A 23,307-nucleotide genomic window follows, 5' to 3' on the forward strand; every position below is an offset into this window, starting at 1 on the left:
AGATTGAGACCAGGAAAGACGGTTTGGCAGATAGTGAAAGTAGCCCACTAATACAAGTTGAGTTATTGATTATACCTCTTTTTCAAGGTAGGGTTCCAGTGTCTTTTAAAAAGATCGCTGAAAGAATATAAGAAAAGATATATAGTTTCAATCGAGCTGAGTAAGAATGACGTTTCTATGTGGTGTCTAATTTGTAATGTCCACTAACCTGTAAAAGTCAAACTCTCATTTAAAAGATGAAGTCTTATATGTGTGTCAGAGGTTGCAAGTGTCGGGAGAAAATCATTTGTCTCAAACATTTATCACGCATCAGGGACAAGATGCATCTGTAATGTGTCAAATAAAAATCGCATTGGTATATAGTCCAATCCAACCAACTAGCCTCATAAATTCCCCCATGAACTTCTATACATCTCTTTAAAATCTGCTCAAAGGTGCACGTAATGACAACTAGTCTTGACGTAGTTGGGTACAGGTACTCCAATGTAGCAATTAGTTTGAGATTTTAGGTAGGTGAGTGAGTGTGTAGTTGACATAGAAAAGGGATTTCGGGATTTGTGAGTTTCATAATTTGCTCTTTGTGGAAATAAAGCTTAGATTTCTATTCTCTTTAGAAATTAACTGGAGTATTTCTTGCTTTCGAGATTGTAGTCCTTTTGCTTATGTACGTGAAATTAGTAATTTAAGTATTGTTTATTTTTCTTAGATTCATGCTGCTGAAACAAAATGACTTCAGAAAGTGGTCCAGGTAGCACTGGCAAACGTCACAACCCAGTGGACAGCATTTGCAGGAAGATCAAGACCATACAGATGAGGAATCAAGAATGTAATCCCATTTTACAGATTCCAAAATTTCAGTCACGGAACTTTGACAGCCCACAGAATAATGACAAGAAAAATCTGGAAGTGGTTTTGAAGAACCGGACTGTAAAAAGCAGTGGCAGGGATTCTTTAAGTTTCTCAAGTCCTTGTAGTGACAGTGTTTACTCCCAAACAAGGACTTATTCGCCATGCTTCATGCCAGTTGCAGACTGTCCTTCTCCTTTGGGTAATGCAACCTATTCAATCATAGTTACAACAAAAGAAAAATCTTTGAAACCCTGGTTGCCACGTCGATCCCACAGCTGCTCAACACCACTTGTAAAAACTGGAGGGATGAGTTATGGTTTACAGTCCTGTTCTACACCGAGCTTAGACTTAATGAGCTGCATTGATGAAGACCAGAGTGCCCCAAAAAGTCCAGGCTGCTCTTTGACTGCTGCAGCTGCAAAATCTGAATATGTCTCTTTCCGGTCTGCTCTGGTCCAGTCTCCTGTGGTGAAGCGATTATCATTAACGGACGGAGGTAAGACTGTCTTGCATTTACTTACAAAAGTAAATGTTGAGGTGCATTGTTCTCAGATGTTCAAATATTGTAGTTGTATGCTCTACCTACAGTTCAGCCACAGTACCGTATAAAGGTATTTTTACCTATCAGAGTAACATCTGGAACAATAGTGCTAATCACTCCCATTTCATTCAGCCTGTCATAATAATTAGCCATTTGCAGCCACTAGAATGTGGCTAGTCTTATAGACCCATTCCTGCTCATTTTGCCACCACAGGAAAGGAGTGCATGAGCAACTGGAGAATATCTTGATGAGTTCTGGAGTTGCATATTTCCTGCTCACCCATAAGCATCAAGAGAAATTCAACCGAGCAAGCAATCCTTCCCAAGGGGGAACTATGCATTTTATCATTTAAACCCCTTCCAGGTGACACTCTGAATATTTGCACATGGTTCTATTCCGTACCTAGATGGGAGCTACTGTGCATGTTCTTGGGTGAGAAGCCATGAAAACTCAGTCAAAGCATATACAATAGACCCAGCAGAGGTCAAGAAGGACAAAACCTATAATGTGATAGCAGAGGCCCCCTACCACACTGGTCTAGGGAGATGTGAGCACACAGTTCTACAGAAATATGCAGTTGACTTTAAAGGTACACGCACATAGTCTGTCATGTTTCCCTTGTTACCCCTTACCCTACCATCCTTGCACATCAAACCCTTTCTTTCATCCTTCCCCTACACTTTATCCCTTCTCTTCCGTAAGTGGGCTTCAGAAGGGGACTGTTCAGTGCTCTATTCAATAACATGAATCAGGAATTCTTTTCCTTCAGTATACCCATCTGCTGTGTATGTTATTTACCTCCTCCCTCAACCGTTCAATCAACATCAACAAATAGCATCCTACATGGATCTCGTTTTCACAGTAATTCATTAAAAAGAAGCCTTACACATGGAGAGTTTGTTAGGATGAAACAAAATTGCTCAACTGAACAGGAAATGGAGGTGAAATTTGAAACAAAAGATAGATTCTTTCATAAGGGGTACAGATGTAGAGATATTTAATGAGGTGAGAAAAAAGCAAGATCCCCAAGAAGAACTCAAATACTAATCAACAAACCGAGTAAAAGAGGCATAGAAAAGAATGAATAAACCAGCATGAGAATGGTGATGACATATAGTAAAGAAAACCATTTAATCCTAAATATTTTGAATAAGTTTTGGGATGTTCTAGAAAAAGATCCAGACTTTGGGAATTCACTGGGGGAAGACCCAGTGTTGCATATTGAAAAGTACCATCACTGAAGGACCTGTTAGTGAGGAGTCATTTCCAAATGAAAAAATCCTCAAACTGGCTAAGCAATCAATGAAAAGGCTTTGTGTGATGTGGAAAATGCAAAGCATGCCATATAGGTGTTAATATAAGGAAGTTCCAGGACTTGAAAGGCAACAGAATAACCATCAATAAAAGGACATGTGTGACACCACATATGTGGTAGATGTAATTGAATGTTATTGTGGGCTTAGATATGTAGGAAGCACCATATGTCCATTGAAGAAACGAATCTTGGAACATATAAGAGCAGTACAAAATAAGGATGTGAACTATGCTATGACAAAACACCTACTGACACCCTGGGAAAGTCTGGACATATATGAGATACTTTGGAATTGCAATTGTTGATCAGAATGAGAGAGGGGGAGATCTAGAGTTGACACTCGGGCGTCTGGAATCACGATTAAGGATATAACTAAGGACCAAGACACCTAATGGATGAAAAACTATACAGTCATCATATTAAAAATAAAAAACACAAAGCACGGGCTCCAATGCTTCTTTATCCTGGATCCTAACTGTAATGTCCCTGTAACTTTTTTTTATTTTTTTTAAGAGAAAATATATAACCAAAGGTTAGAGGGACGTTATAGTTTGGTTCAGGTTTTACACAAACAAAACCATAGAAATTCAACAGCTATGGTTATACTTATGTTATTGTCAGAAGTTGAAGCAACACAAGACTGGGCCTGGCTAGCAAGTACTATACACAACTCCAAAACACCTCAGTGACCAAGCAGGAACTGCACACGAGCCCAGAAGAGCACCCTATGCCTATGCTATCCTCCGATTTTCAGCTGTTACTATACTTACAACCCTTTGACCTCATTCTATTACAGGAAACCTGGCTGGACCAGCCATTCAACCTACAGTGCTTTATGGTACATCACCTGCCTGCCCGTAAAGCATCAAGATTTGAGCACCTTTTAGGAGGTCTCACAATATATTCATCAATTGTAACCATCAGCAAGGTCAAAGAGCTGCATCTTAAGTCATCTAAATTAAATGCACTACACGCCATCAGAGTAACAGCCAGCTCTGAAAATATAGTTGGATATATGCAGATAGTGATAACAAACCTATATCTGCATCCAAAGCACAAGGCTGAGGGAGCCAGCACACTGGTTCACAAGGTACTAAGGATGCTAGAAGAGGAGCAGACATCTGACTTCATAATCACAGGAGACTTCAGTCTGCACCTATTAGGGACAACAAGCTTTTGGCACACCAATCTTTCCACTGACACGCACCTCCTCAAGTAGATAACAAATGGGGAAGGCAAGACAAAATCACGAAGAAGCTACTGAGGGACCTCAAACATCTTAGCTTCTGAGCTTTGAATGGCCACTTCCTGGAAGACTGCCCACCAGCAGCAACATTTCACTCTGCCATGGCCAGCACAACAATAGATTACACCTTTGTAATCGTCCCTCTATTACGCGTTCTCTGATTATCGCCTAGGAGAGAAGGACAACAGCGACCGCCTTCCACAAGAAATCATGCTTAAAGCAAGGGCTTTAATTTTTACCCAACCAGTCGAGGTTCTTGGCTCTATTCATACAGTGAGCAACAAAACAATCAAATGCAAAGCTCATTCTTTAGAAACTCTCATGGAATCGACGAAGGCCTAGTAGAAAGAACATCAAAGGATAAGCAAGAGTCCAGTAGCCAGATGGGAGAGCTTTATGAAGGCACTGAGGGGAAATTCATGCAACCACAGTTAAACCAGGGCCTTCGACTCAGGAAAGGGCCCGATAGGGGGAGGAATGGACACCCAACAGGTACAAATCGGGCATTTAAAAAAATAAATAAATCTATAAACAAAATACTAAGAAACCTCCGCTTCTGTGCACCAAATACTAATCTGCAAAGGGAGTTGAGGCAACAGAAAGCAGGCTTGAAAAGGTTAACCTGGTCCTTAAAGAATTGCTCTTGGCCATACTGCTCTATGATGCAAAAATTAACAACCGTGTATGCTTTTGGTGAAGGGTCAAGACACTTCGGGGTCCCTCTCATAGCGGAGTTCGCTCATAGCTTACAGAGGAAGCCTGGTGGACATACTTAAGGGAACACGTCAATGGCAAATCAGAAGCCCTGGCCAGAAGTGGAACTGAGGAAGCAGCACTAATCTTTGACCCCCGCTGCAATCCTCCAACATCAATGCTTGTAGTATTGACTGAACAAATTATGAGGCAGATATCAAAGAGAAGACAGGAGGGGGCACTTGGCCCTAATGACAGACCCCTGTTCTATTTAAATTGGACCCATCTTAGTGGGCTGACAGCTTGGTGCCTGTATTCCAACAAATTATAAGAGAGGAGGTAATCCCAGCATCGTGCAGGGGTTCGGTCATCTTGCCCATCTACAAACATGGGTACAAAAACAATGCCAAATATTAGACTTTTAGCTCTTACCAATAAAGAAGCCAAGTATTTTGCTAGAGTGATCGTAGAGGAGCTAACCTCTTGGGCCAGAGGTAATGCTGTCATCCCTCTCAACCAGACTGTATTTTATAAGCATTCTTGCACTGCTACCCACATTTTTAGCCCTTCCTCTATTGTGTGATGCCGCAAAGGGAGTAAAGATATCCCTGTATCTCTGTTTATATATTACAAGGCAGCTTTTGATCATATTGACAGGGGCATATTGTGGTGCAAATTGACCAACTGGAAGATCTCATCAGCTCTACTGAAACTGCTGATTATGCTATATATAGACTCCTGGGTGCAAGTCAAACTGGGGTCAGGCACTCTCCTTTCTAGATGCATTTCAATCACCAAAGGGCTAAAACGAGGTTGCGTTTCAGCCCCCACTTTGTTCAATCGGTCTACGGTGGGTCTAACACCGAGGTTAAACAACTGCAACTCACACACCAAAGATGGGTGGCTTGACCCTATCGAACTTATTATAGTCCGAGGACTTGGTACTTGTAAGTCGCACCCCAGTTGGCCTTCAACACCAATTAGATGCCACCCAAATGCTACTTGGACGACAACGGTTTGAGGATCAGCTTAGTTAAGCCCAGGATCATGGTTGTCAACCAAACAAAAAAAGAAGACAAAAGGGGCTTGGCACTGGCACCTGGCCAAACAACCATTGTAGGTAGTGAATAAGTATAAATATCTGGGTTTGATATTGGACAGCAAAGGCTCATTCATACCCCCAAAAGGACACTCTGAGGAAGAGGCATTGCATTGGCCTTGGCGCAAAAATAATCTGAAGAACAAAATGGCCAGCTCAAGCTTTGCCTCGTTACTCCCATTCATCTAGGCAACGCTTGTCCCAACAATCACCAATGAGAGTGAATCATTGGGGGGGCAGAGACGCATCCACCTGAGATGGCATATTAGTTGGCACCTTTAGAATGATCGTCTGCCTCCCTAGGTATACGTCACCAGCTCAAATAAGACTTGAGTTTGGCCTGCAGAAGCAGGAATTGGCACAAAGAAGTGCATACGTCAACTGTTGGCAAAAGATCAAAAACTCTTTACCAGGGTCCCTGAACGCACATCTCTGGACCGAACAGACAACCATGAAAATCTGCCCTGCTAAAATCTGTCTTTGACTTGATCAGGCATCTGGGCTTAGAGGGCTTATAGGAATCATCCATAAATCATGCATGCTTTAAAAGGTTGGTCACCAAGACCATTAAACGTGTCTCCCTGTTAGAGGACAGCGCATCGCTGTCTGGCAGAGCTCATGTCTGGTTTGTACTTCACAACTACTCCAAGGCTTCCCCTCAGTCCTACCTGTGCACAAGATATACTAAAGCTGTTAAAGAGAAATGCATACTCTACCGCCTGTGTGTCCTCCCCTCGTTGTTGCACCTTCCGCCCTGAAAGCGATCTCTCAGCCAAGCTCTCCTGCTGGCTGTGCTGGGCAGACAGAGAGGATATCTTGCATCTAGTATGTATATGCAATAACTCTTGCGCGAATGCAAATTAATGCTACACACATTGCTTAACGCTAGAGGCATTCGCACCTGCAGACAGGCGGTCATGAAATGTTTTGCCACAGATGATTTGCAGCTAAACTGCCACGTGGTGACGTATTTGAGGACAGTCTAAAGGAGGCATAGTCTGTGCAAATCTCAAGAAAAAGCAGGGTGACCGCTTCATCTAGTGACTCATGGCACTCTTACTTCAGGTGGCCTTTAAACTTTTGCACCAACTCACCCTGAATAGAAGGCTGGCTGAGCCTACAACAGTCGCAGGTTGTTTGCACTTTATCTTCCGCACATTTTCCATCAGTAGGTTTGGTACATGGTGTCTCCTTGTAGCCTGAGTTTCCACCAACCTGGGGCTGAGCAGATTCTAGGGTTCAGACGAGGTCGCATTTTATTTGCATCTGCTAACTTTGCACATATCGTTTTTTATTTTATTCTTGCCCTGCCTTTTGAATTTGAAGCAAGCACTTTATTGCAGGCTTTGCACATGAGAGCTGTGTCTGAGATATCTATGAGGCAAATTTAAGGGTGGATTGTAATATGGTCAAAATTGAGGATAAGGCTTATTTTTATCACCCGCATTGCAGAACTGTTTTGAGACCTTTTTTGTTTTGTATTCTGACCTGTCGTTGCAATGGTTTTAATTAACCAAGCAAAATTCAATAAACTTCAAACCTATCTCTAGACACTATAATTTGTTCTCTAAGGTAACTATAACTCGCACCCTTGCCATAGACAGTTTTCTCATCAATAGTTTTATTGCAAATGTTGCAGTGATATTATTAATGATGTCATAGAAGATGTCCTTACTGATTTAATTTGTGGGGTAAGTAGCAGTGCATGGCGAGGGTGCGATGTGTTTAAAATATTGTTGATGGAAAGGCTACAAAAACGCTATTAATGTGTATTGAAATATGGTTCACTTTGGTCCAGTGTTCCTGACCAATTGGCATTAAAGGTACCTTCTAATGTACATTTTTTTTTAATTCCCTTGGGGAGAAGCCCAACGCATTCCCCATCTTTTTTTTTTTTTCATGTATTTGCCAATGTTTGTGGCGTAAAGTGATGAAAACATACAATTGTCCACACGTTTCAAAGAAATGTCAACCAAACAGTCAGTTTATTTGACCAGTGTGCTTGCCCCTCTGAAATTTATACCACACAGTGTGCTATTAATTTTCCTGAATCTTTCCTAAAAACTAATCTTTAATGGTTAACTACATTTGATCATTTTTAAGATTCTCCATTGAATACCTCAACGAGATGCCCTATGTTGTTGTTACTTGTCTCATCCCTCCTAAAAGATTAATTCAAGGCTATGGGACCTGGTAGCTTGTTCGTGCCCAGCATGATTGTGGAAAATGGGATCTGCTTATTTAGACCCCCAGAATTGTTTAGCTTTGACTACACAGCTTTTGACCTTTTTACTGTGAGGGAGTTTCACTAACTCTGTCTCACTCAAGGTAAGTTAACAGTAATTGGGCCGAGTGTGTTAACTATTAGTGTCTGACTTTTAAGAAAAGGCCAGTCCTGCACTGCTAGGGTAGGAGATTCTGGGCTGGTTGCACATGTGCAGGCTGCATGTGTAAACCACACTGTTGCGCAACCCAAGATCTGTGCACAGATAGCCTCACAGTAGGGAATCTTCAGGGATTGGTACTGACCTAGGGAAGATCTTACATTGTGAGTGGGCATTCATACTGTAAGTTTGTGGTGCTTACATTGTGTACACATTGTAGAGTAAATCTGCACTAAAGTAGTTTTGTTCCACCTAGACCGAGCATGGTCCAGCAGGTTACAGATCTAGGGTAAAACATGCATTCAAGTAAGAATTCCCAGTGCACAAAATACGACTAGCACACTTTATGGCACTTTGAGATATGTCCTATTTCCCTGGTTCCGCTCAAAATCAGGATCCAGAACTTTGTCCCCCCCCTCCTTACAGGGTAAAGTTAATTACTCTCCAGGAGAGGGAGCAAAGGCCTCCCCACACAATAGATCAATTAACAATGGGCTCAACCATATTGATCGCAGGGGGGGAGAGCAGAGGATGGAATAGGTACTGCCAGTGGCATGGCACCCTTGGAAAGAGTTTGGCTATAGGGTCTTGCCTCTGCCTGTCCCAGTGGGGTATTATGACCAGGGTCACTGGAATTATGCAGCAGGTGAGGGCCAAATTATGCAACAGTGTTGAGTAAATTATGTGACAGAAAAGGCAAATTACGTGGCATAACGCGGCAAATTTTGTAATAGGATTACTTCACTATTTTGCCATTTGTAAACTTCGTAGCGCTCTCTTGGCATCGGTTGCACTTCAGTACCAGTTTAACACCTAAACATAAGCAACAGAAAGCGGTCCTCCTTTGCAAAGGGCCTTCTACTGTGCTGCAACACACGTTGATGCATTTTTAGTAACTTTTAAACCGTCTAAAATAGAAACTGTTTTTTTTTTTTTTTTAATCTGCAGGTTATGCAGAAGATAATGGATTATGTGGCAAATGCAGCAAATCTGTAATTCTAGGAAAATCGCTGCGGCCGCACAATCTCATCATTCCAATGGCCCTAATTATGGCATACCAATAAGGGCATTCATTATTATGTGCTCATAATAAGAACTCAGCCAAGTAGGTCTGGTTTCATGTCCAGTGTTATCTACTGTCTTTTTATATAACCAAGACTCTGACCAACTAGGATTTGATGTTTAAAACTATCATTAAGGAGCATCTGCGTATAAGTTCTGATGAAAGCCCTGGATCCAGAGTGGCCTTACCACGAAGGCAGAAGTTTGCAGACCGAAGGGTGTGAAGACACTTAACTCTCTATAGGCACTCATAGCGTACCTGCTTTCAACGATCTCAAAGGCACCTGAATAAAAGATTACCCTGGTGACATTTAGGTATTTTGATCTACATCCTAGTAGACCCCAGTGAGATTAATATCTAACGTGTTTCCTAAAACATGTTTGAGCCCGTCCGGACAGTGTCCAAGAAAAACACCAGTCATTAGTTTAATGGAAAAAAAATCCAGTCGGACAAATGAGTTTATTTTTAAATGTATTATTTTATTGGTAACGTAAACGGACATATAAATATTTGAAGATATGAATAACCATACAAATGCAAATACACACAGTGGCATCATGCATTTATGAAGCACATTAAGACATTATACAGCCGAATCAATTAAATGATGTTAAAAAGCTTGGCATAGACATGCTATGAAAAAGAAGAGCATGCTTATGCGGAGTATAAATTACACCAGAAACAATTATACATCTTCAATTGATTAATTTATTTTGCATATACATAGTTCAAGAATTTTACTCTGCCAATGAATTAATAAAGATGTCTCGGTTGAGTTCCATCGTTGCAAGATCAAAGAACAAGCAACCATCATTGTAATGAAAATTATCCTGTGCTCCGGTTATGAGAGCTAGCAAATCCCAGTCACTATTATAATCTGGAAGAGAATAGTAAAGGGTTCCAACAGAACGGACTTATTTAGTAATAATGCAAATAGACCGCCAACTGATTCCACCACTCATGATGGAGAGCGGGGTATAATGCAATAACATGGAGCCAGTCTCCTCCTCCCTACAGATAGTCTAAACAATTATTTCGAACTGGGGGGGGGTGGGGGAGGGGAGAAGGTGCTCACTTGCTTGGGTATATAATATAGAAGCAGCGAGAGTAAAGCTCCATGCGTCTAATATTGCCACCTCTGAATGACTTATAGCTGAGGTGGCAGAATTTCTCCCACTCCTTAAACGTCATTCTGAACCCAGTTTACTTCTCAGTTTTCTGAGTATGTTTGGAAAGCATATCCACATGGCATATCTGTCTGTACCAGCTGCCAACACTTCTCAATTTATTTTTGAACAACATTTTATTTTTAAAATAATAGGCCAATCTTAATAGGGATGCTGAATACAACTTTCACAGATTTTTGATTTTAGAAATCTTTACCAAAACTTCTTTCATAAAATGTCATTTGGAGTGCCTGATTCATCCTATGCTTTCCATGCATTGCTATATTTGAAATTAATGACTTCACAAAAGCCAAGGCTTTCCCAATTGATGAGTTCCTTGTCGGAGAGATCTAACCAAAGCTAGTACAACCTTTCAGTGAAAGGAAATTATGACAATATGGAATTTTTAACTCTTTACAAAGTTCACTATTATGTTATAGGTCCTGAATCACCCTATGGCTATTTTTTTTTCCGATAAATGAAAAAATGTTCATGCATGCTGGCAGAGAGACACATCTATCCTCCAACGTGCAGTGGACTAAGCAGTTGTGAAAAAATCTGAGCAAGTGATATATCAGTGAGAGGATAAATGGTGTCAACAAGTGCTGCCAGATAATAGGATTGCAGGTTGGACAACTCAAGGCTGTCGTGTTCTCTGTCCAATTGAAGATCTGGATAACTATTCCAAATAAATCTGTACAGTAGAAAGTCGATCTTTGAAAATAATTTCCTTAATCTTAATCGTGGCATTTTAAAACCAAAAGATAAAGAGATTTACATTTTAATTAAAGCCAATGTTTGATATAGGAAGCGGAGATCATTTAAGGAGAAGGTTAAAGCTTTTGATTATTGTAGAAACATAGTTAAGTTTAAACAAATACTCATGATTAGATGTTACACACATACCCAAATATCTAACTGCATCGAAGGGGTTGTACGTAAAGCCTAGGTCTAACCTGATATCTGAAGTGGAGGCATTAAATAAGAGAATTTGTCTTTCCTTGATTTATGTTGCCTCCCCCCACCCCCCCCCCCCCCCAAATTGACGTAAGCTCTGTGATCTTGTCAAGTAGTTTCGGAATATTATTCTCCTCTATTTTCAGATAAACCACTAAGTCATCTGCATATAGCTCCAGTTTTGAAATACCAGGGAGCAGAGAAAAGATGTTGTCATCGACACAAATAGCGGTAGCAAGAGGTTTGATAAAGAGAGCAAACAAAATCTGGGACAGTGGGCACCCTTGCCTAGTTCACCTAATGATCCCAATTTTACCCACCTCTATAAAATGTATTAACAATGCTGAGGCTTACTTATTGAGGTCCTTCAGCTATGTCAAAAACCAAAGGGAAAATGAAAAAGCCCCAGAATACAAAAAAGAGCCTACTAACTAACCATGTCAAAGGCTTTTTCTGCATCAAACATTAGGATAGCTGCATTGAGTTTACTCTGAGCAAAGACGTTGATACCTTGTATTAAATACTGAGCATAGCAGAGATTGATCTATTCACCAGAAACCTGTTCTTATCTGGATGGAACAGCGAAGCACCTACTGACATGACACAAAATTCTCTAATTTTCATAAAGCGCTTATAATCTGAGTTTAAGTCTTACTGGACAAAATGAACCTCGATGAACTGCTGGTTTATCTTTTTTCAAGATACTATTCACAGTTGCTTCTGAAAAAAAGAGAATGGTTCACCATGGGTCTATAGGGCCAAAATCCACCTTGAAAGTGATGGCAAAACGTGCAGATTTGGGCTTACATTGTCTTGTATTCTTCCCTAAGGTATCTATTTTGTGTTTTGAAGGAAATTGAAATCCCCACCACCAATAATTGGACCTTTGAATTGGACTGTGGGGGAATACAAATGGTGCAGGGCCCCAATCTGGTCAGGGATTGGGCTGTAATAGTTCACAAAATCACAAACACCAGCTCCCAGCAGGGCTCGGACCCAGTCAATAGTCTCAACATTTAATGAGCCCCTAAAAAGGATAAACATCCCCTACAGGAAAAATTTGCAGAAGTAAGTTGAGACTGGGATACCAAATTAAGCAGCGAATGCCTATGATTGTTGGATTTAAAACAAGTCTCTTGAATAAATATATCTGAGGAAAGGTGGCTAACCAGCTTACAGCAGCACGACATTTACACTTATTAGTTGCCCCATTGGTGTTTCAGGACGCAACCATAATATTCCCCATGAAAGCTTTTGTGCCTAAAATGGTGTCGCTGTCCAAGTTACACATTACCATTTGCCATAACCAACAAAAAACTACAGTTTTTCTAATTGCCACCAACACCCAACCCCCCCCACCACATCCACCCCCTCTTTCCTTCCGCTCCTCCCACATCTAACACCAGCACTCCCCCCCCACCCCCATAGTGGTGCTTGCCCTACTGCAGGGAAGTAGGAGGTCCACCACTAAATGTGTCACGTAATTGTGCCAACCCACTCACCCAGAGAGCCCAAAGGGGTGGTGTTTGGATCAACGGAAAAGAACACAGAAGAAATAAATGGAAAATTGACAAATCAGCAGAAATAGACAGTCAGTCAGCAATAATCTAAGCCAGCAACACCATCTAGCCCCTGAAAAGGAAGCAGCTGAACAAAGATAGATGACCCATATGAAATCCTCTCGGCTGAGGCTGCTGAATCAAAGTAGGCTGGCCCCGACTGCTTTAAATGCATCAAGCGTGCCCCAAAAATCCTTTCTTCTAGCTGCTTTAATGGTCATGTCTCAAAAGATCTTTAAAAAAAAAAAAATCCTCTGGGGAACCAAATGATTTCTGCTGGATTGCTTTTGGCAAGCTTTTTTTCTTTTATGTGTAAGTCTGAAAAATTCACCAGCAAAGTTCTTGGATGCTTAATAGTGGGGTTTCAAATTTCGGCAGGGGCTTGATTAACTCTCGTAATAGTAAAGTCTGTGGTATGGTTGGGCATGCTATACTTTTGAATAATGCGTTCCACACAAGGAATCATACCACAGTCATTTTTAAAATTCTCCAGGCTCCCTACAAACTTAAGGGTTGAACTCTGAATGCCGAGAATGATTTTCTAACAGTTCTTGCTTATCTTTTAACAATCTTAATTAGTTATCCAATCCACTCAAATGTCTGAGTAGTACCGCTCTGATCCTCCAAATTAGAATCCCTTTGTTCCAATTCATAGAGACTGTTAGTAATACTAGACCATTTCTGATCAGTACTACTTAAATTACTCTGTAGATGTACCGTAGATTGACCTTGTGAGGTTTTGATATCTTTGACTTCTGACAGATACACCACAGCCATTTCTGCCACTGGGCTTTCGCCAGGAGGTCGGACGTTGGTTCAGCCTCCTCTAGTGTGCTTGAACAAGTAGGGTTGTAGGATATCTTATGTTTTTGTAATTTCAAATAGATAGAAAGTATCATATAGCCCAGCAAATCTCTCTCCCCTCCCCCCGAAAAACCGATCGCCTGCGCAATTCAGTTTTAGATAGTGTTCCAAGATGGTCATTGTGTGTGTTTGTGTCAATGCACTGGGTCCATCTTGTAATTGGTTTTCTTTTGCATTAAGAAAAAACCTTTCCAATATGGTTGATTTACATGCCCACATGTTCATAAATGTACAGCCACCTTGGATGGTTAAAAACCATTTTAAAGATGCTGACACAGAGGCCAACAGTGTGCGTGGGAGATTCAGAGGGCTATATATTAATGAAGAGTGTTAGGGGCATTGTTTTGCTTTTACTAATGACCGAGCTGACAAAAATCTCTGGAATGTACTTCTCAGTTCAAAGAAGACATTTATTATTGTTTCACCATGAGGTTCCCAAAAAGGAGGTTAGCATCTTAAAAGCACACGTTTAAAAATAGTCACAGCAATGAAAGGAATATATACCAAAATGATTCTAAACTGCAATGTACACAGCAAATATATGTAGTTATATTATAATTGCAAAGCAAATAATGAAGTAAAAATTCATCACCGTAGGGCCTGCCAAGCTCTTCATCTTTCTCATTCCAGCAAGACAATGGCCCCTTTCGACTGCAAAAGAGAGAGATAACCACCCTCACAGGACGGATATCAGGCATCTGACATCAAGAATCCTGGTTGATGCCACTCTCCTCCCTCTCGCTGTCGCACTGGGTCTTTTATACCTTAAAAAAAAAAACAGAAGGAGTTTTCTGGGAAAAAACCCTAATTTAGCAAATCAAACATGCTGGCTAATAAAGGTCAGAGTTGAAAGAAACAGATTGGATTTCCCAAGTTGTCTCTCCCAAGCCCAAGCCATTCCCTGCTTGCACTATAAACATCAGTCTGGTACATTCTTATAGTGCTGACTGCCTAACTCCCCCATAACATGTCCTAGCTCTTCGGCAAGAAAGAAAATGAAAACAAGCACAGTTTACAATATGGAAAAATATGAACACGTTTAACATGGCAGTGTCTAACGCTATGATAAAGTAAATATTCAGCTAAACTGAATACAAAATGTCATATGCAACTGGTGAACGCTTGACAACTAATCCAGGTGCAAAATGGTGCAACACAAAGTCAGTGGTCAAAAACACATAGTTAACTACAGGCATGAAAGTAAGGGGAGCAGACCGAGTGAGAGAAAATAGTCTCATGTTCTGCAGTGCATAGTCCTGATGTCAGCAGTGGAAAGATACTAGCAATCCAATCAAAACAATGAGACTAAATTTCTTCTTCAGAGAGAAAACTCAAGAATAGGGAAGATTGCCATCCAATTAAGAGCAGGGAATTGAGCTAGATAAGACCGTCATACAATCATGAGCAATGGGCAGCCACAAAGCCCATATAGGCACATATTGGAAAAAATTGATTTGTTGCCAACAGACTGCTAAAGGTAAATCTGTAAGCGGGACCTATGAATGGGGTTGTGTATTGAAGACATGTAACCTTAAATTTTTTTTCTTTAAATATAAAAGAATATTGAACAAATTCAATGCTCTAGGTACCATTATTGGAAGAACAATGTGAATCCCTTCTTCCCTTAAAATCTACAGCAGAACTTGTTTTTTTAATATTTGAGTGAAAGTAAGAAATAGAGGGTTTTGTTTCTATCACACGTCTTCATTAACATGTTCTAATACATAAAAGAACAACACAGCACGCACCCATTATCTCAACTATAACAAACCATATTCAAATCTCAGTAGAACATCAGCATAAAATGAAAACACAGCAGAAGTAAAAATGTTAGACAAGAAGGGAGCAGGGTAGAGGTAAAGGGCATTAGCGGGTATATTGACACAGTACTGTGGTCTTGAGCTGAAATGTCCAGAGCAGTCAAGCAAAGTCCACAGATTTTGAGCTGTCAGGATGTGGTACGGAATTATGAGACTCGTGGTGCTTGGGTATGGTTGTTGTGGGGGCAGGAGGGGGTGAGGAGAGGTTAGAGGGGTATACAAATTATTATGCATATGTTAAATAATGGCCAGGACCGAAGAACAGGTCTCCATCCACAAACATGTTGGTCTGATATTCTGGGCTCTCCCACTACATCTGCAGGACATACATGTAGAAGATGTCTCTCAGGACTGGGGCAACACCAAGAATACCTAGAACGTTCTTGTCACAGTGAATCCCAGCATAGAGAAGGGTGAAGGAAGAAAGGGTGGGCCATTGCAGCCACCTTGAATATTGAGCAATTGGGTCTTGTGGCTCTCAGATCGTAAGTGTATGAGAATGTGGTAGATTCTGCCACCAGTGATTTTGGTTGCAGCATGAGGACACCAGAGCCTCAGATCAGGAAGGGAGCCAAACACACCTAGGAACAAGGCTCCAACTAGGTAGGTATCATAAAATGTCCCTAAGTCACATCAAATGTGGTACCTGGAGTATAAGGTTTATGTAGGTGCCCTCCACTTTTTTCATAATCCCTTTCAGTGAGTCCGAGTGTGTGGGAGTCATCAGGACTTCAGGAATTTAAGTATGCACCAATGTAGTGCAGTGTTGGGACAAGAAGAAAGAATTTGTAGGATGATGCAGTATGCTTCTCCAATAATTTTGAAATAGCTGTATTTTAGTTACTCCTCCATGAGGAAGAGTAGCAGGAGGTACAAGATGCTGGCAGGAGTGGCTCCTCCATTAGAGCGGAGGAGCGTCACCCTCTCTTCCCTCTTTCCCCCCTTCCCCCCCCTAGCACCCCCAGCCCCCCACCAGCAGCGGCAGCTGTAAAAGGTTTTCAAGAAGATGATGATAAACTATGTTTATTATCATTTTCTTGAAAAGGGACAGGACATTGGCGGTGATGAGCCCTTGAGGGAAGTGCACAGAGCACTCCCTCCGAGCACAAGTGTGTTTGGCTGGCCATCCCGGGCCGGCCAAACACACATGCGCAGTGGGCTCTCTCCAGCCCAGCAACACAAATGGCGGGCTGGAGAGAGCCTGCACAGGCTCCCAGTCTGCTTGGGAGCGCCCTGGCTGGGCACTCCCAGACAATCCTGACAGAGCTTTGAGCACCATCTGGATTGTTCGCAGGGCAGGCTGGGAGCCTGTGCCTGCAGAGAGGAGACTGATTAGCGGAGCAGCGTGCGGCGGAGGAGGTAAGTGGTTTTTAAAACATGTTTTTAATTAATTATTTCCCCCTTTGCCGCTTCCTTCTGGATGAAGAAGGCCGCAACTGAATACTTGACTACTCATCATTGCCAAAGTGAACCTCTAACTGTTTCTGCCACTTGTGTCTAAGAGCCTTTGTAGTCGGTACAGGAAGCGGGATGGCAATAATAGTACCTCAAAAAAAGCAGAATTCCCTTGGATTGTCCTCATATTTTAAAATATTTCCCGGCAGGGGATACTGAGAGAGAAAATGGGGAGGGCCCCAGTCTTAACAATACACATTGGAGCAGTAGGTTACACTTGATAATTTGAGAGGCATGTAGGCCAAAGTCCAAATGCAGGTGGTCAATTGATTCCATGCAATGTCAGTCTGAGTTTGCCAGATTGTGAATCCCAGCCCCTCCCGCGCCTGCCAATGGAACTCACAACCATAAATTAGCAAACCTAGCTTGCCCCAAAGTGGTGCAGTAAGATATACATGAATATTTTTTCATTAGTCTGTGTACCGCTCACCTTGCAAGGGCTGTGGATTGCAAACCGGGTTGCTATTCTCAGATGTTATTGAACACCTTCCACATACCAGATCCAGTTTGCCCTTTGCAGATAACATTAGGTTCTCTATAATGGACCACATGGGTTTTGTTAGAAATGGGTCTCTGGTTGGCTGTCAGTTTACACTCTGTCCAAGCAGGGACCCTCGCTCTAGTCAGGGTAAGGGAGTTACACTCCTAAGACAACCCCTGTTGCCCCCTTTGGTAGCTTGGCACAAGCAGTCAGACTTATCTCAAAGGCAATGTGTAAAGTATTTGTACCACCACAGTAATACAGTGAAAACACCACAGAAGTAACACAACACATGTTTAAAAAGAAATAACCAATATTTATCTAAATCAAACCAGTCCAAAAAGACAAAAATCCAACATACACAAGCAAAGATATGATTTTTTTTATTTTATTTTTATTGAAAAGAGTCTTAATCCATAGAAATCAATGGATGTGTTGTTTTTACACAAAGTCCCTGGTATGCACCAAACATAAAGCCGCATGGGCAAGCGTGCATCAGAAAAGTAAGCAATGGGTCCATTCCTGACTCGCAAGTGAGGCTGTGCATCATTTCTTCTCCGGTCCGGTAGGTGATGCATTGTTTTTCTATTGTGCAGAACAGATGCGTCGATATCCAGACTGAGAACCTCCGGTCCATGCAGGTTAACTGTGGTTTTGATGCCCAGCAACGATGTGTGCGAAATCCTGGTGCATGGTGGTGAAGAGCCACGCGGCTTGGGTGATGCATCGATCTTTGGCAGCCGCAAGTGGGTGTTAGGTTGGTTTTCCAGCCACGATGCAGGTGGTGCATCAATTTATTATTTTCTATTTATTTTTTTCAGCCGCAAAGCAGGTGGTGTCTTTTTTTTTTTTTTTCCTTTTTTTTTTTCTTCTCTCCTGCTCGGCTCCGGTGTGTGGATTTCAACCTTGGTTCCAAGAGCTTCTCCTTTCAAGGGCCCAGGGACTAGATAGGGCACTACTTGGCAAGGTAGGAGTCTCAATAAGAGAGTCCAGGTGCTGGCAGAGAACGTCTTTGACAGCCCTGAGACTTCAGAACAGGGGGCAAGCTCCGTCCAAGCTCTTAGAGACACTGCACAAGCAGGAAAACACCACAAAGACCAGTCTTTGTCCTCTTTCAGGTAGAAGCAGCAACTGGAGGCCAACCCAGCAAAGCACACTCACAGGCAAAGGGGCAGTACACCTCCTGCATCTCTTCAGTTATTCTCCTTGGCAGAGGTTCCTCTTTATCCAAATCTAGAAGTCTGGGGTTTTGGGTCCACTACTTGTACCCTTTTCTGCCTTTGAAGCAGGCAAACTTCATAGAAAAGTCTCTGTTGTTGAAGAGATCCTGCCTTACCCAGGCCTGGCCCCAGACACACACCAGGGAGTTGGAGACTGGAGTGTGAGGACAGGCACAGCCCTTTCAGGTGTATGTGTTAGCTCCTCCCTCCCCACTCTAGCTTAGGAGACTCATCAGGATAGGCAGGACACTGCTCAGCTACCTTTGTGTCGCTGTCTAGAGGAAATTCACAAACAGCCCAACTGTCAGGGGGACCCAGACGTGGATTTCACAAGCAGGCAGAGGCATGGAATGGTTAAGCAAGCACATAGACACCTTCTAATAGTGGCATTTTAAAACTGACAATCTAAAAGCCAACTTAGCAGGATACAAGTTTACAAGTGACATAGAACAGTCTCACCAAATATGTACGGTCTGGATCCTCCTATTCTTGAGGTCAAATATCTCCTCCGCCTCGTACTGGGTCTCAGTGGGGGACATTCTTTACAGGGGATGGAAGTCAGGGACGTCAGATGGCAGCTGCAAAAAACTTGTCTTTTAGCAGGGGCCCCACGATCCGCAGTCTCAGGTCTGCTTCCTCTGTCACACCCTTTTAGTCTGACGAATTTTTCTCCATGAGTCCCCGTCAGGCCACCAAGTTTGTGAAATAAATTTACGAGTCTCTTCTTGTAAGAGGCTGAATTTCTACAAGATAGCAATCAAGGATTTGGATTATGCTTCAAGATAGAATTTTATTTGCTGCAATGGGTCACCTCCAAAGAGTATAAAACAACGTCTTGGCCAAAGCAACTGACCTTTCCCTCAGCCTTTGTCTTTTATTGCAAAAAAAAAAAAAAACACTTTACCACACTGTACATGTGTCACAATTTCCAGACGCCTTCAAGCAAACATTTCCTGTAGCACCTTTAAACCACAAGAACAAGATGTTCAAACACAGAGATAACGTTTCTAGAACATAGGGCAGATTACCACATCTACAAACTTTCACATCTGCACCAAATGAAATTAAACAGGTGATGAAGGCATACAATTTTGTTCGAAGCACAGAACAAATGGACGAAATGGAGCCCTCACGCCAAGTTAAGAAATCCATTTTTCACACTTTACCAAAAGATGTATTTTTAAACTGAGTTCAGACTCCACATCTCTATCTGCACTTAACAGATATTTAAAGTCTGTCCCCATGTTAACCAATGAGAGAGACAGGACTTGCAACAGTGAAAACCAAATGTTAGTATTTCACTGTCAGGACATGTCCTACCTTTTAAAAACACTGCATCCTGCCCATGTGGCTACCTAGGGCCTACCTTAGGGGTGCTTTATGTGTACACCAATGGAAGGTTTTGGCCTGGCAAGTGGGTACACTTGCCGGGTCAAACTGGCAGTTTCAAACTGCACACACAGACACTGCAATGGCAGGTCTGAATCATATTTACATGGCTACTCGTGTGGGTGGCCCAATCAGTGTTGCAGGCCCACTAGTAACATTTGACTTACAGGCCCTGGCACCTCTAGTGCACTTTCCTAGGGACTTGCTAGTACATCAAATATGCCATTCATGGAAAAGCCAATTACACAGAGAGCCATTCCACTTGACCACTGGTCAGAAGTGGTAAAGTGCCTAGAGTACCAAAACCAGCAAAACGAAGTTCAGCACCCAGGCAAAAACAGGAAGCAGAGGCAAAAATACAGGGGAAACCACAAAAAGGATGCCAGGTTTATTAAAAGATTTAGGTAGAATTCAGATATAGGCCTGCTCATGTGTCCATATTCCCTCTAGTGTGGCAAGTGAAGGCCTCTGCTTACCATGGTCGGATACATATTGGTGGGTTTTGGTCTTGTTCTAGGCCAGCCCCAAATGAATGATGGAGTGTTAAAGTTACTTAGGGATAGCATCGCAAAAACATTATTGAATCTCTATGCTACATCCACTTACTGCTTGAACCCAGCCCTGTAAAGACAATTGTAGATTCAACCACTTTGAGAAATTAGACAATGTGTTAAACAGCAATGATTGAATATTTTCAGTGACTGTTTTATGTAAGCCCTTAGTATTGAAGTTCAGATTGCACCCATCAGTAGTGTTTGGCCCCACAGTAGCGATCTGTTCATAAATTTGGATGCAAGTAGTACCTAGCATTTTGTCCAGTCACTGTGGTACCCAGCGAAAAGGAGGTATTACTCAATCAGTTAAATTATTCTGGTTATGGATGTTTTTGCATCTAAAAACATCAACAAAATCGAGTCATCTAGGGTCCAGGCGGTGGGGTTATGCCTATCACCCGTTGGCTTTGGTGAATCTTAGCTGCCATGCACACGAGCCAAAATGTATAGGAAGGGGTGGGATCCTCTATGAACTGAAAACAAATTAGATATAAAGATTTTGCAAGACATCTGATTGAATGTCTTTTAGGTGTTGAGAAAGGGCCACCTTGCCATTATGGTTATCCCCAACTTGTCGGAGGACATGCAGAAGCGCTCTCACATTATCTCCCCCGACAATGTATCGAGCACAAAGCCCACTTGCGTAGGATGTATCAAGAAGGGAAATCAGCTGATTAAGGCCATGCCTAACTGTCTAAGAGGATATCTGCAAGGTGTGCTTCCTGTTTTCTCTTCTCCTCTGGTAATTTCTATGTGTAAGAATTGATAAATGGCAAGGGGAGGGTGCTACGAGATGAAGATACAGCTGTATGTGAACTGAGGGGTTTATGGTGTCACCACAGAGTTCATGGCCGTATAGCTGTAGGAAGAGTTGGGCATCTTAGCCTGACCAATATCTCTGAAAAGGTATAGGGTTGGCATGGACAGTGATTGCCTAGCAGTCCTAGCAGTGCAGTGGAGGGTGAGACTAATTTTATGGGGTGCCTAGTACTTCACATGCAGAGCACAGAAAAATGCAGACTGCCTCTGCATGCAGTGGGACCAGGCAGGTAAGGTCCTAGGTTAACTAAGGGGTGACATAGTGTAGGAGAGGGTGAGTAAAGCAACACAAAATATGGGAATAGCAAACGTAGTTGTAGGGATCATCTGCTGTAGTGGAAGATTGGTACACATCCCGAGGCTACCATTATGTCCGAGAACTCTTCCAGAAGTAGTGAGGTCCATGGACAGCAGGCCTCCGGAGGCTACTGGGTTGCAAATAGGCATTACTAAACTCACCCCTGTGGACTTGGCAGATACTGTAGAATGTAAGCCAGAGTATATGGTTAGGTGTTGAGGGTAGCATCTAAATCTTGGAATTTCAGGGGTATATCAAATTGTGTAGTGTGACAGACGTGCTTTCATTTCCATTCTTCATTGTTGCCTTTGTTTCTCCTTTAGAGTGATGTTCGTTAGCTGCCCACCTCTTTGTGACAGATGAAAGCCTGTCTTGCTCCACCACCAGGGCTGCATCCGTCATTAATTGCAGGCCTATGTCGCAGAGATAGGGTGGATACAGAGAGCACTTTATCTAAAAACCTTTCTGGTCACCAGGTTAATAAAATTCTGTTCCTATCATACGCTGTGATCAACAATGTGGCCGGTTTCATCAAGTCACATCTAATGTCACATTTCAGTAGGTGAGATCAGGAGTCCATAAATGTTTTCCTCTTAACAGTAATCTCAAAGGAAAATTCAGCCATTGTGGTTCTCTTAGGAAAAGGGACATTTTTTTATGGTGGCTATAATGTGGCAAGCCTGCTAGTGGCAGACCAGAAGCACCAGTATAGATCTTGGGGACCCAAATTAAACTGGACATCTTGTGCTTATTTTTTGGGATGGAGAGAAGGTCATGTCCAGTAAAGCGAGACGCACAATGTACAGGTAGTCGTTTCCATCCTCTGTGTTCTCCTGGAACTCCGGAGATCCTGACATTCTCCCATCTGCTTCTACCCTCCAAGTCCACAGTTTTCTGATGATGTGCCTATCCTTCTTTCCCCCAGATAGGAATCCTACTAATCTGGTCTAGCTGATCTTTGGCTGCATTGAGGTAGCATTTTGCAGTATCTGATCTAGACTGAAAAGTGGAGATGTCAGCACAGACAGATTTGATTTCAATATTTGAGCCTGCTGTACTTTTATGGAGGTTCTCTTGCTAGACCTGGCATCCTTGGCATGGTTTCACCCCGACCTTTTTGCATTCTGAATTTGTTTTTGCTGGCTTTAGGATTCTGAGCACTTAATCACTACTGACTAGGGCTAACAGGCATGTGCTCCTTCCCTAAAACATGGGAACATTGGCTTATCCACAACAGGCATATTTAATTTAATTGTACCCATTTAACAAGGGCCTGTACATTAAATGTTACTAGTGGGCCTGCAGTACTGATTGTGCCACCCTCTCTAGTAGCCCTTTGAACATGTCTCAGGCCTGCCACGGCAGAGCCTTGTGTTCAGTTTTGAACTGCTATGTTGACCTGGCAAGCTAACTCACTTCCCAGTCCTAAACCATCCTTTTCAATACATATGATACCCCTAACGTAGTCCCTGGACAGCTCCCAGGGCCGGGTGCAGTACTGGATATGTACTTTTAAGTTTTACATGCACAGGTT

General features: G+C 42.2%; 1 protein-coding gene across 2 annotated transcripts in view; it reads left to right on the forward strand.

Moving 5' to 3' along the window:
• The window catches only part of IRAG2 (inositol 1,4,5-triphosphate receptor associated 2), an 871,311-nt gene that overhangs the window by 62,415 nt on the left and 785,589 nt on the right, over positions 1 to 23,307 (forward strand). For both annotated transcript variants that reach the window (XM_069228582.1, XM_069228581.1), the window contains exon 2: positions 707 to 1,345. In XM_069228582.1, the coding sequence (XP_069084683.1) occupies positions 727 to 1,345 (619 nt within the window). In that variant the 5' untranslated portion in view covers positions 707 to 726. The remainder of the gene's footprint in view (positions 1 to 706; positions 1,346 to 23,307) is intronic.

This window comes from Pleurodeles waltl, chromosome 4_1 (genome assembly GCF_031143425.1).
Source record: "Pleurodeles waltl isolate 20211129_DDA chromosome 4_1, aPleWal1.hap1.20221129, whole genome shotgun sequence".
NCBI classification, from domain to species: Eukaryota; Metazoa; Chordata; class Amphibia; order Caudata; family Salamandridae; genus Pleurodeles; species Pleurodeles waltl.